The sequence below is a fragment of the Geotrypetes seraphini genome, chromosome 17 (genome assembly GCF_902459505.1).
Source record: "Geotrypetes seraphini chromosome 17, aGeoSer1.1, whole genome shotgun sequence".
NCBI classification, from domain to species: domain Eukaryota; kingdom Metazoa; phylum Chordata; class Amphibia; order Gymnophiona; family Dermophiidae; genus Geotrypetes; species Geotrypetes seraphini.
Window position 1 is genome coordinate 48,175,091 of NC_047100.1, and position 14,147 is coordinate 48,189,237.

The 14,147-nt window shown below is 38.7% G+C and overlaps 1 protein-coding gene across 4 annotated transcripts in view; it reads right to left on the reverse strand.

The window, feature by feature from the left end:
* RNF123 (ring finger protein 123) overlaps window positions 1-14,147 on the reverse strand; it is a 363,039-nt gene that overhangs the window by 79,400 nt on the left and 269,492 nt on the right. For all 4 annotated transcript variants that reach the window (XM_033926520.1, XM_033926519.1, XM_033926522.1 and 1 more), the window contains exons 32-33: window positions 12,849-12,988; window positions 1,594-1,782 (exon numbers count right to left, since the gene is read on the reverse strand). In XM_033926520.1, coding sequence (XP_033782411.1) covers window positions 1,594-1,782; window positions 12,849-12,988 — 329 coding nt within the window. The remainder of the gene's footprint in view (window positions 1-1,593; window positions 1,783-12,848; window positions 12,989-14,147) is intronic.

Genomic DNA, 14,147 nt, shown 5'->3' on the forward strand with positions numbered 1-14,147 from the left:
GGAGGAGCTTGGGCAGGGGTACTCAGTTGGTATTTGTTAGGCTTAGGTACTTGGCTTGAAGAAGTTGAGAAACACTGTTCTAGTTGATTCTTTTCAGAATATTCTAGTAATCATTGACAATTCAAGCTTCCAAGACTGCCACATGAAAGATGGCTAGCTGAACATAAGAATTGCCGCTGCTGGGTCAGACCAGTGGTCCATCGCCCCCAGCAGTCCGCTAACGCGGTGGCCCCCAGGTCAAAGACCTGTGCCCTAACTGAGACCAGCCCTACCTGCGTTTGTTCTGGTTCAGCAGGAACTTCTCCAACCTTGTCTTGAATCCCTGAAGTCATTTATCATGATAATTCATATAAATTTAAAGCTAGACCTAAGCCTATTAAATTACATTTACAACATGTGAAACTACAGCTCCCTAGTTCTATTTCATTCTCTATACCAGTGTTTCTCAACCTTTTCAAGCCAAGTAATAATAATAATAATAATAACAATTTATATACCACAATACCGTGAAGTTCTATGCGGTTTACAAAAGATTAAGCAAAGATACAAATTGATTGACTTTAAGAGGGTGGAAGAAAGAAAATTAATAGGACAGGAAATCCATTGTTGAGGAAAAAGTGATCAATAGGACAAGTTAATTGCTATTGAGGGGAGAGAGATGAGTACCCCCCTAAGCCTAACAAATACCAACCGAGTACCCCCGCCCAAACCCACCCAAACTCCGCCCCTGACCCATCCAAACTACAGCAGGACACACATCCCAAAAGTTATCCAGTAGCAGAGCTATGCTGGGAGTAAGAATGGAAGGCCAGCACTTAGTAGCTGAACCAAGAGGAAAGCCAAACCAAGAGCCCCTGACCCTCTTCCAAACTCCACCAATCTCTCCTGTACTCTCTTCCTGCAGCTGCCATGCTATTTCTTTTGGTCGATAAAGCATAATGAAACCACTTAGTCCAACACCATTGTCTCCCATAAGATGCAACAAGGGAGATGGTGTTACTTTCAATTTGAAACTCAATCATAGGTCTCTGCATTGCAGAGCTGTCAAACAGAAGCAATTTTAAAGATATTTTTTCAGGCTATGGCATCAAATACTGGCACTATCTCCTCCTGCTCCTCTATGTCCTTCCAGCAAACTAATATGTTAGTTCTGGTGACTATAGGACTGGTAGAGAAATGCAAAATATGTGTTGCATAGATGGACCAGGGTGGATTGGAAGGCATAGCATAAGCAGGATAGTAAACTGTGGGGATAATTTGGGATTGAAGAGGAAGAGACTGATAGGACTTGCAGTGCTACCCCTAGCATTTCTTTTAGCCACAAGTCCTCCCTGTATGGCACCTGCTGTGCTCTTCATTTAAGGACCGCCTGACTACTTGTGTTCACAGTCCACTATGCTTTAATTTCCTTTATATGAACTTAGTAATTTGTGCTGAGTTGAGCGCCTCAATCGTTTTAAAAAGTTGGATCCTATGATTCCAGCCACCAAAGGAGTCAGTTTTCTTCAAGACAACATAGGAGAATAGAACCCTACTGGGTCTAGACAACACTGTAAAAGAACATTAAACCAGACAAACATTCCTTTCCCATACCTGAGCAAGTCGTCTGAGAAGCAGCTCAGAGGAGGGACGGTTCCAATCCAAGAAGATCTGGGGGGCCAATGTGACAGTCATTTCAAGAACTCGCAGCAGGCTGACTGATAGGTCAAAGCAGGTTGCACACACTTTGAGCTGTCGGCTGTCCACAAAGTTCCTCTCTAGACGTTCAGCTGCTTGTTGAATCTATAAACAGGAAAAAGGAATTAACTGAAATCATGATGGTGTGCTAGCTGCAGCAATTCAAATCTCAATGGTTTATTAGGCCTGATATGCCGCCTTCCATACAAATATCAAAGCAGGGGCGTGGCTTTGGAGCGGACGAAGATGGCTGGGTAATGGAGTAGCTCTGTGAAGGCAAGCTAACTGACAGATAATATAGTCAGGAAAAATTTCAAATTTCCCTCTGAAAAGTGAATTGGAGATTGATTATGGCTTCGGGTAAGCAAAATAAAAATTTGACAGCGGGAAGCAGCTCAGGAAGTGTGAAGCGGTCAAAACTTGATACGGCTTCCCCGCTGTCAGTTCCGTTGCCGCCGGAGGATGTAGAAAATAAAGACATAATGAAGGAAATCCAGGCGGTAAAAGAAATAGTTTTAGAATATGCTAAAAGTATAAAAGAAGTAAAGGAAGAGATGGTGTGTTTGTCAAATAAACTGCAAGTGATGGAATTGAAAGTGGACCAAATAGAGAAAAGAGTGGAAAAGTGTGAGGAGGAAATAAGGAACACAGTAAAGAAACTGAAGCGCTGAAAAGGGAGCTGGAAGATTTATCTAATAGGGAACGAAGGAGCAATTTAAGGGTGCTTGGGGTCCCGGAAGGAATTGAACAGTCAGATCCGATTGGATTTTTGCTCAATTTTTTGCCAAAGGTGCTCCCGATAAAAAATAAATTTCCGTTGGAAATCGAACGCGTGCACAGGGTCCCAACGAGATTGACAGAAAGGACCCCGTCCACTGATTTTTAAGCTACTGAGATATCAGCAGGTAGCTGAAATAATTAAATTGGCCAAAGATAATAAAAATTTTAAATGTCAGGACTCTAAGATTTACATCGTTCCTGACTTTGCTAGAGCAACGGCACAAAAGAGGAAGCAGTTATTGGACCTGAGACCACAGCTGAGAAGTCTGGGAGCTAGATATGGTCTCATATAAGAATAAAACTTTGAATTTTGAATCTGCAGCAAAACTTAAGGAGTTTCTGGAGCAGTGTGAATCACCAATGGCTACTTAAGAGAAGATCTGGATGAAAGTATTTACTTTCTTGGTTGTAATGTTTATTTTTGTTTGAGAAATTCATATGTTTAGAAAAGTTGGTGGGATTCTGAAGGAAGGACTGCAGTTGGATTCAAAAACATTCCACCTTGTCAGGAGGCAAATGGAAAGTAACCTGTAAGAGTCTATGAGATGCAATATTACAGACTTTTTAAAGGATAGTGGTTGAATAGATGGACGGAATTGACTTGCTGATTGGAAAGACAGACTGAGGAAATGTTGGAGGATTGTGGAAAACAGTTTGAAGGAGATAAGTTATATATGATACTGAGAATGAGAAAGTATATTCTACAAGCAAGAGGACATTAATTAGAATGGATCTGCAAGCAAGATGTGTGTTGGAATGTGACTTTGTATGCCTTATAATTTTTAATTGAAAAAAAAAAAAGGGGAAGTCTGATGTGATATATGGAATAATGACATTGTAATGGAAAAATCCATTAATGCAGCAGAGGATTTATTAAAGATGGTTCTGATATATAGTTGGCCTGGCATTAAAATAAAAATGACAGATATCGTGGTGGTCAATAATAAAGAAACAGGGATTATATATGTATGAGGTGAAGGATTTTTGATTGACACCATAAGTCTGAAATCGTGGCCGCTGCAAATCTTTATGAAAAATAGTTTGAAGAGGAGATTTTATATGGACCAAAGGATGTGAATGAGAATGTATAAGCAGAAAGTGAGAGGACACTTGTTGGTATGGATCTGCAAGCAAGAGGAGATTTGGAATGTGACTTTATGTGGCATACAGCACCTCATTTCAAGAAGAGGACTAAGGTTTTGCATTTGCAAATCTGTTAATGTAACAGTGGTTATAATACTGTAGGTTTTGCTAAAAGTTGGTCTGACTTTAATATACTTTTTGAAAAGAAAAAGTTAGGAAGGATGATTTCTAATATATATTAAATAATATTTAAAGGTGTTAATTGACTTGAGGGTATGGGGTGTAATCTGCTCTAAAAGGTGGATATGGTTTGGATGATTGTAATTTTAAAAGTTTATTTGATTATTTATTTATTACAAAGATATCTTATTTGTAATGAGTGAGTAGGGAAAAGATGGTTTATGAGAGAAAAGAAAAAAAAAAAAAAAAGGAGGAGGTAATCCTTGATAAAGAAGTCTTGTTTGATAAAGTGATTTTCATTTAATATTATAATGATCTGGCTAATGGATTAGAAATTATAAATATAGCTTGTGGGGAGTTTATCTATTGCCTAGTCAAGGTGTGCGTTTCAGAGCTGGCATGTAATTTAAGGGAGGGAAGGAAGGGGGTGGGGATTAAAGGTATGGGGAGGGGTACAGGGGAGGGGATGGGGGTCTAATAATAATTTTAAAAAGGGGAAAAGAGGATATAATATTGATGTTGGGAATATTTTGGTTTATTGGTTTGATTTGACATAATGACTCTAAAGATTCTTTCACTAAATGTTAATGGTCTCAACCATCTGATAAAAAGAAAAAAAACATTGCTATATTTAAAAAAACTGAATGTGGATATCTATTTCATACAAGAGACTCACCTTAATGGAGATGAATCAAAAAAATTAATTGGTAATTGGGTGAAGGATTGTTTTTTTGCACCGGCGGTAGGGAAAAAAGCTGGGGTAGCTATTTTAATAAATAAAAAATGTTCAGCAGGATTTAGTATGGTGGCTGCAGATAAATTAGGAAGGTGGACATGAGTATGGGCAATAATACCGTGGCGTTATTTAATGTGTATGTCTCTAATTCGAATCAAATTGAATATTTTAAAACTCTACAACCAATAATTTTACCACTGGCTGCTAATAATTTGATAGTGGCAGGAGATTTTAATGCTGTTATGGACCCTTTATTGGATAAAAAACCTAGTAAAATTTTAAAATCTTTAGGGTTGGAAAATTTTATAAATTCTTGTAATTTAAAGGATATTTGGAGAATTCTTCATTTTAATAATCGAGATTTTTCGTTTTATTCACATGTTCATAAATCTTTTTCCAGAATTGATTATATTTTTGTTTCTGATGGGCTAATACAAGATGTTACTCAAGCCTCTATAGAACCAATAATTTTATCAGGTCATGGTGGAGTGTGGATTAATTTAAATTTTAATGATCCAGATAATGTTAGACCTTTCTGGAGATTTAATAATGCATTGCTTGCATATCCAAAATTTTGTGAAGAATTTCAATCAAAAATTGATGAATATTTTCAAAATAATATTACAGAGGAAGTGTCTTTAGAAATAATATGGGATGCTTTTAAGGCAACGATGAGAGGGCAAATTATATCATTTTCAGCCTATTCTAAAAAACAACTAAATAAGCAATTTACTGAAGTGGAACAAGAAATAAAAGACTTAGAATCGAAATTGGTTAATAAGTGGGAGAATTCTACGTTACAAGCTTTATTAAAAGCAAAATATAAATATAATGAGATTTCTTCTAAATTGGCTAAAAAAAATAGTCTATGTCAGCAAGCTTTGTATTATGGTAGTTCAAATAAGGCGGGAAGATTATTGGCTAATTATCTTAAAGTGAAAAAAAGAAAGATGAAAATGAATGCAATAAAAGATGAAAAAGGTGATATTCATTCTCAGATTGGTCCTATTTTAAAACAATTTTTAAATTATTATAAAAACCTGTATTCTTCTGAGTCTTATTTAAGTAAAGAAAAAGATGGTGTAGAGTTTTTAAATAATATTGAAGGTCCGAAGATTCCTGATCATATAAAAAGAAGTTTGGAAAATCCAATATCTTTACAAGAATTACAAACAGCATTGAAGTCTCTTAGAGTGGGGACCGCTCCAGGTGGTGATGGTTTTACGGTAGAGTTTTATAAAGCATTTCAAAATACTCTTTTACCCCATTTATTAAATTTATATCAGAATCAACTAAAGAAAGGTTGTATAACAGGCACTATGGCAGAATCATTAACTATTGTTTTGCCAAAGCCAAATAAAGATCCCATGTTGGTTTCAAATTACAGGCCTATTTCTTTGATAAATGTGGATGGTAAATTATTAGCCAAACTTTTGGCTATACGTTTGGCAAAAGCTCTTCCTCACATAATTGGTATGCATCAAACAGGGTTTGTTGCTCAGAGACACTCTTCTAATAATACCAGATTGGCATTGCAAATGTTATATTTAACAAAAGAAATTGGAGATCCGGCTTTTTCTGTGTCTCTAGATGCAGAGAAAGCTTTTGATCGGGTGGAATGGACATTTATGTATCAGGCCATGGAATGGTTTGGTATTGGTTCGGGATTTATACAAATGATTAAAACACTGTATAGCTCTCCTGTTGCTAGATTATATATCAATAATAATTTTTCTGATTGTTTTAAATTGCAAAGGGGAGTTAGGCAGGGATGTCCTCTATCTCCTTTACTTTTTGATATAGTGCTTGAACCCTTATTACTAGCTATTCAACAGGAAGAGGAGATACAGGGTATTACGCATAAGGATAAAGAATATAAAGTTTCTGCATATGCGGATGATATATTACTTCATTTGAGGAATCCTGAAACAACCATTCCAAATTTATTGGATTTGATGGAAAAATTTGGAAAGTTTTCAGAATATAAAATAAATTAGACTAAATCAGAAGTTCTTCCTTTAAATGTGCATTGCACAAAAGGATTATTTGATTCATTCCCTTTTATATGGAAAGAAGAAGGAATAAAATACTTAGGTATATGGATAAAAAACACACTTGATGAAACAATTATAATGAATGAAAAAAGCTTATTGCAAAAAGTAACAGAGTTATGTGAGCAATGGAATCCTTTACAATTATCTTGGTAGGGAAGAGTTCAAACTGTCAAAATGATGATATTGCCTGTGGTTTGCTATCAAATGGGAATGATACCAGTTTTTTTTCAGGGGTCTTTTTATAAAAAATTAAACAATATTCTTAGTAAATTTATTTGGCTGGGTAAAGCTGTAAGAATTGCTCTAGTGACTTTACAAAAACCAATTGAGGAGGGAGGGGTAAATTTTCCAAATTTTTATAGGTTTCATCAATCCTATATCTTGCGCCAAGGTATGTATTGGGTCCTCCCAGAACTCATGGAGAAGCTTCCAGATTGGTTATGGTTGGAGTGGCAACTCATGTCTCCTATCAGGCTTTGTCATCTGCTTAGCATTAAAATGCCTAGAATAAGGAAAACCAATAGGATATTAATGGACACATGGACAACATTAAAATATGTTAACAATTTAACTCCTATTACTATTCAAAAATCTACTTGTCAAAACATATGGCTGAACTCCAAGATATGAATAGGCGGTTTTATGATTGTCTGGAAGGATTGGATTGAGGCAGGAATACGTACTTTAAATGATGTTATTAATGATGGTAAGCTACTGGAGTTTTCACAATTGCAACATAAATTTGGTCTTGATAAAAAACAAAGTTATAAATGGTTGCAATTGAAGCAGGCCATTCAGGCAGGGTTCCCTGAATGGAAGTCTTTAAATACTCATTTTACTCTAGAATTCTTATGCTTCCAGACAGATTTTCTGGGTCACCAGGCCGCGCAATGGTATAAAACATTATCTGGCTATTTAAATAAAAAACCAAGGACTGTACTTAGAGATACTTGGAGCATTGAGATTAAGCATAAAATTAATGCATCTCAATGGCCACGTATTTGGTCTTGGAGGATAAGATGTACATTGTCTGCGTCTATGAGGCAAACATGGTTTTTCCTGTTGCATGGAGCACTCTGGACCCCTGTTCATTTACAAAAATTGGATTGCTCTAAGTCTAATAGATGTTGGCATTGTCATCTTGAGGCTGGAACCCTAGATCATTTATTATTTTATTGTCCTCTTATTAATAATTTTTGGAAATTGATCTGGGGACAAATAAATTGTATGTTAGAGAATCATGTGGCCCTGTCATATGACACAGTTTTGTTTGGGATGTCTATGAGGGCCAAAAGTCAAATCTCCTCGAATAATAATAAGCTGTTAATGATTTTAACAGGAGTTGCCATCCAACAAATAACATACAATTGGAAAGACTACAGGGGGTTGAATTACTGTTTCTGGTGGAGTTCAGTGTGTCATGTGTATGAAATGGAAAAAACATTGGCGATTAAGAGAGGATATTATAAGAAATTTAAAGATGTGTGGGGACCATTAATTGATTACTATAATAAATAAATGAATTTATCCCCATTTAGTATGTATAGGATGGGAGGGTGGATGGGTGGGTTTTATGACATTAGGATGAGTAGTTACAAAAATATTTGGAAAGGGAGGGAGGGGAGGTAATTTATGGTATAAGATGATTGTAAAGTTTCAAGTGAAGAATGTATAGTATGACTTGATTTATTGTACACTTGTTTGTATAATGTAAAAAGGAATAAAGATATTAAAAAAAAAAAAAAAAAAGAATAAAATATAAAGAGCTTCTGGTGATATCACTGACCAAGATGGAGGGTTAGAGACTTTGCTCTGACTCCACGAAGTGTTTGGCCTCCCATTCTCCCCTGCTATTGGAGCTTTTGCTGTGCTAAAGTAAGATATTGCGCACTGGAAAGTTGGGAGCGTTGGCTAATGCTGTCTAAAAAGAAATTCAAGGCCAGGCAGGCCAATGGAGAGTGGAAGCGTATCAGGAGGCCTCCAACTTGTGCACGGGACCTCCAGCATGTTCGCGCACGAGTCGAGAGAGAACGCTTCAGAGGAAGAATCAGAAAGGGGACGTTCCCCGAGGCTGAGGCGTGCGTCTTTGGCAGCGGCTGTTACGAAGGTGGATTTACAACAGTGGGCCTTTGATATCAAAAATGAAGTTGTGGCTGTGAAAGGGAAAAGTAAAGATGCCGTTAAGGAAATCAGACAGGATTTTGCAGATCTGCTGGGGCGAGTGGAGGACACGGAGCGGAGGATCGAGGACCAGGAAGAGGCTGTGCAAGCGCTCACTACTACAGAAGGATATAGCGGATTATTATTCTAAGGTGGAGGACCTGGAGAATAGATCTAGAAGAAACAATGTACGCATCCGTGGTGTCCCGTACACAGAGGAATATGGAAACAGTGGTAGTGCAGGAACTTTACCACACCATGTTTATGGAGGAGGAGTCGTCCAAAGTGGTCCCTCGCCCATTGCAGGTGGATAGGGCCCTTGGATGCTAGGCCCGAAGAAAAGTGATCTCCCGAGGGACATAATAGCATGCATTCACCACTTTCCAGATGAAGAGTGCTTGGTGAGAAAGGCCAGGGACTTGGGGGGGGGGGGAGGTCATCACCTGGAAAGGCCATAAAATTAAGATTTTTCAGGACCTGTCTGCTATAACTTTGCAGAAGTAAAGGGAGTTCTGGCCGTGGTTGGAAGTGCTGAAACTAAAGAATGCTCGGTATCAGTGGCTGTTTCCCTTTGGGCTGATAGTCACCCTCAATGGTGTTCATAAGAGAGTGCCTACGGTGGTGGAGCCGAGTACTTTATTGCGGAAGGAGGGTTGGCTGGTCCCAGGAGATCCTATCCCAGGGAAGCAGGCAGTGCACAAGTTGGAGAGATTTCGGTGGAATAAGGTACCGACTCGGGGGTGAGGGCAGTGTAGTGTGGGTCCAGTGGAGGGAGAGTCAGTGACAGATCGAACAGAACCCAGTGGCACCTGAATAGGACATCTCCGGAGGACTTTCTTTGCTATTACGTTTGATGGGTTCTGGACTTATCTTTGGTCTCATTAGAGACAGAGGGAGTTTGCATGGGGTTGGTTGTGTGAGGGGAAATTGATGATTTGGGGGAGTGTCTGGTAAGCTGGAGGGATGTGTGAGGAGGGGGAGGGGGTTTATGGAGGGTGTCATTGCAGGTTGGTGGAGTCATTTGAAGCCATGCAGGGAGTTGGGAATGTGGGGTTGAGGGTTGGTGGGAAGGAGGGCCTGGTTGGGTTGTGGCTAGAGGGGGTGGGGACAAGGGAAGGGTTGTGGCGGGAATAACTTGGAGGATGATGGGGAGGCAAAAGTTACGAGTGGGAAGTTTGAATGTTAAGGGGCTCAATATGCCTCACAAATGGCAACTGTAGTTGAAGGAAGCCAAATGCCTGTGTTTTGATATATGTTTTGTTCAGGAAACTCATTTTGTGAAAGCTGGGGAAAAACTCATTCAGTTTTGGGAGTATCCCTTTAAGACTTGGGCATGGTTTGAAAAGAAGAAAGCCGGGGTGGGGATTTTATTTTCTAAGCATCTGAAGGTGGCGCCTGAGAGGGAATTGAACTTAGATCGGGTGGTCACGTCGTGAGTAGCCAGTATTAGAAAGGGATAGTAGCCCTGAGGAAACCTCCTCTACAGGTGAAATATGTTGGCTTTTATATCCCTTGTCAACCACCATCCCGGTTAAGCTAAGTATTGATTTAACACTTCTTATCAATATTTATTAGTCTAAGTTAAAATATAAGTAAACTAAAGCAGTTCACCCTAAGATTTGTACTAGTTTTACACTAATATCGACCCGGTGACGATTGGGTGCATAAAGCCAGGGGTTATGATCATCTGAACCCTTGGTGGCATCTCTGAGGGCCGTGAAGAAAAACAATAATCATTCATTTGATACAAGGCATTTAAGGGAGGTTTAGAATACCACCCATACCTACAATGTTTAAATTCAAGGCATAGGGGGGCTTGGGTAGTCCCAATTTGGAACAATATAGGTTAGGGCAGTTGTAGATTGGCATGCCATTCCAGTCAAATTATGGGTGCAGGTGGAACAAGGGCTGTTAGCAGGGCCTAGGGGAATTGGCGTATTACGATATCTCCCGTGGGTGGGATTAGGGGAAAAGGATTTGGTTGCTATTTGCCAATCCCTTCACTCGGTAGGCGTTGCGAGTGTGGGAGCATCCCAGTTGTTATTGGGCAAGGTTCAGGAGCTCCATTTTCTTCCTATTTTGTTTACGGCTGATTTCTGACTGGGGAGAGAGGGGGGCATCTTTAAACGCTGGGAGCGCAGGGGATTACACTGCTTTGGCCAGATTTTGGAGCGGGAGACTATTAAAGGGTTCCCTGAGATTCAGGCTCACTATCTTCATCTCTACCTTCTCAGATTTCTCATGGGGTTCCACAAGGATCTATTCTTTCACCTTTGCTTTTTAATATTTTTCTAGCACCACTGATGACACTATGCCAATCCATAGGATTTCATGTTTTTGCCTATGCCGATGATATACAATTATTGCACCCCTTAAATAACAATAACATAAGTGAAATTTCGGTCATTAACGGAAAACTCGATCAAGTTCATCATTGGCTAGATAAAAACAGACTGGCCCTCAATATCAAAAAAACTAATGTTATGCTATTTCCTTGGAAGGATAGTTTTCCTCTTGTTTCTCCAATTTCAATTCATAACACTCCCCTACAATTAGTTAAAAATGCAAAAATTTTAGGAGTAATCTTTGATAATAAACTCAATTATCATGATCATATTAGTAACATTGTGAAAACTACCTTTTATAGGTTACGTAAAATTCGTTCCATCTCTAAATTTCTCTGTCCCAAGGCACTTACTATATTGATTCACTCTTTGGTGATGTCTAAAATTGATTACTGCAATTCTTTATTCAAAGGAATTGCGCTATATGAAATTAAACGTCTACAAATTATACAAAATACAGCTATAAAATTAATAACTAAGTCTAAAAAATTTGATCATGTAACACCTCTCCTCAAAAAGGCGCATTGGCTCCCTGTTATTCATAGAATCACTTATAAGTTATGCATAATTATTTTTAAAACTCTAAACAATAAGACCCCTGCATTTTTATTTAGGTTACTTATTCCATATTCTACAATGAGAATTCTACGATCTAGCGAACAAAATCTGCTATCTATTCCTTCATTAAAATTATTAATACGAGGAGACAATTTATTTTTTCATGTACAGCACCACAGACTTGGAACGCCCTCCCTATTTTTTTACGGGAGGAGAAAGAGTTTGGAAAATTTAAAACTGAATTAAAAACCTTCCTTTTTAAAGATGCCTTTACAACATAATTTTATTATTGGAGTATTATATTTTACTTTTGTTATACCTGTGTTACCTATTTCCCTTTTGTATTTTCCCTCAATGTTTCTTCTTTACTTTATGAATTGTATTTCATCCCTCCTTACCCTATGTTTAGTAATGTTAAAATTAGGAGCAATTTACTGCTATTTAAGTATTTGTATGTATTGTATTGTTTTCTAATAATTGTAAATTTTATAGTGTACATCGCTTAGAATGTTTGATTAAGCGATTAATCAAGTCACCTAATAAACTTGAAACTTGATCAGTTGGAGCCAGGGGATTTATTTCCCTATTTACAAGTGAAAAATTATGTCAGAGCTAGGGTAGTGGACCCTACTGCTTTCCAGTGCTCTCCATTTGAATTGATGTTGGGGGCACCGGTGCAAAGGAGGTGTATTTCGGCTCTGTATCAAATATTACATGCCGATCTGGATCGGAAAACCTCCTACATGAAGGCTAGGGAGAAGGAACTGGCAATCACCTATATCGGGGAGGAATGGGAACCCTGGCAATGTGTTCCACAGAAATGTTTTTTTTATTGCATGTCTCACTTAATGCATCTAGTAAGATTAAGGTTCCCTCCCTCTAAAGCAGCGGTCTCAAAGTCCCTCCTTGAGGGCCGCAATCCAGTCGGGTTTTCAGGATTCCCGCAATGAATATGCGTGAGATCTATGTGCATACAATGCTTTCAATGCATATTCATTGGGGAAATCCTGAAAACCCGACTGGATTGTGGCCCTCAAGGAGGGACTTTGAGATCCCTGCTCTAAAGAGCAAAATCCTCCTGTCTCGTTCACAAATTGAGAGCTAGAGGAAATATAAATAAGAAGACAATCTCATTAGCTTTAGGGATATTAAGGAACTCTTTAAAACAATTACAAAAAACGGTCTCAGAAGATATTAACCTTTGAGAAATTTATAGATTCTTCTGGTTTAAGCTCAAAGCAGATGTTTGCTATCTCTCTCAAGCAGGACACTTACCTCCTGAATCATGCCAATGAACTCGGAAAATGCCCAGTTAAGCTGGTTGAGGACACTGTTCAGAAACCTGGGTGCCATCTCATGATTGCTAAGCAGAAGGTTGGCCATGTGTTGTTGCAACAGCTGGGAGGGACACGGCTCTGCAAGAATCACAACAAACTGGTCAATAAACCAAACTTTTTTTACAAGATCAGATTTTTGAGGCACATAGTAGACAGTTAAGAGAAGAAAAGACTTGAGGCGAAAGACGTAAGAAGACTTGAGGCGGTCCAGAGGAGGGCGACGAAAATGATAGGAGGCTTGCGCCAGAAGACGTATGAGGAGAGACCGGAAGCCCTGAATATGTATACCCTAGAGGAAAGGAGAGACAGGGGAGATAGGATTCAGACGTTCAAATACTTGAAGGGTATTAACGTAGAACAAAATATTTTCCAGAGAAAGGAAAATGGTAAAACCAGAGAACATAATTTGAGGTTGAGGGGTGGTAGATTCAGGGGCAATGTTAGGAAATTCTACTTTATGGAGAGGGTAGTGGATGCCTGGAATGCGCTCCCGAAAGAGGTGGTGGAGAGTAAAACTGTGACTGAGTTCAAAGAAGCGTGGGATGAACACAGAAGATTTAGAATCAGAAAATAATATTAAATATTGAACTAGGCCAGTTACTGGGCAGACTTGTACGGTCTGTGTCTGTGTATGGCCGTTTGGAGGAGGATGGGCAGGGGAGGGCTTCAATGGCTGGGAGGGTGTAGATGGGCTGGAGTAAGTCTTAACAGAGATTTCGGCAGTTGGAACCCAAGCACAGTACCGGGTAAAGCTTTGGATTCTTGCCCAGAAATAGCTAAGAAAAAAAAAAAAAAATTTAAATTGAATCAGGTTGGGCAGACTGGATGGACCATTCGGGTCTTTATCTGCCGTCATCTACTATGTATGTTACTATGTATGTTACTATGTATGAAAAATCACCATTTGATGGGAAATTTTGGGGTACAAGCAAACAGTGGAGACTTTCAAAACACAAGTGTCCTCGTTTATTCCAGAACTCTGCTTTATTTGTGCGGTAGCTCGACACGCACATGTTTGGCTTAAATGGCCTGTCTCAGGATCCTTATTTTTAGCACAATATATTTTGCAGAATACAGTGTAACACAGGTAAGGACAACTTCTCAAAGGACACTGTAACATTTAACCACTGATCATTTGGTTTATGTGCTAATTATTTTCTCATATTCTTCGAAATGTCCTCAGCCAGCAAGGTGCGGGAACAGTTTAGAATATCAAGTCAGGACTTTCCTTTACTCT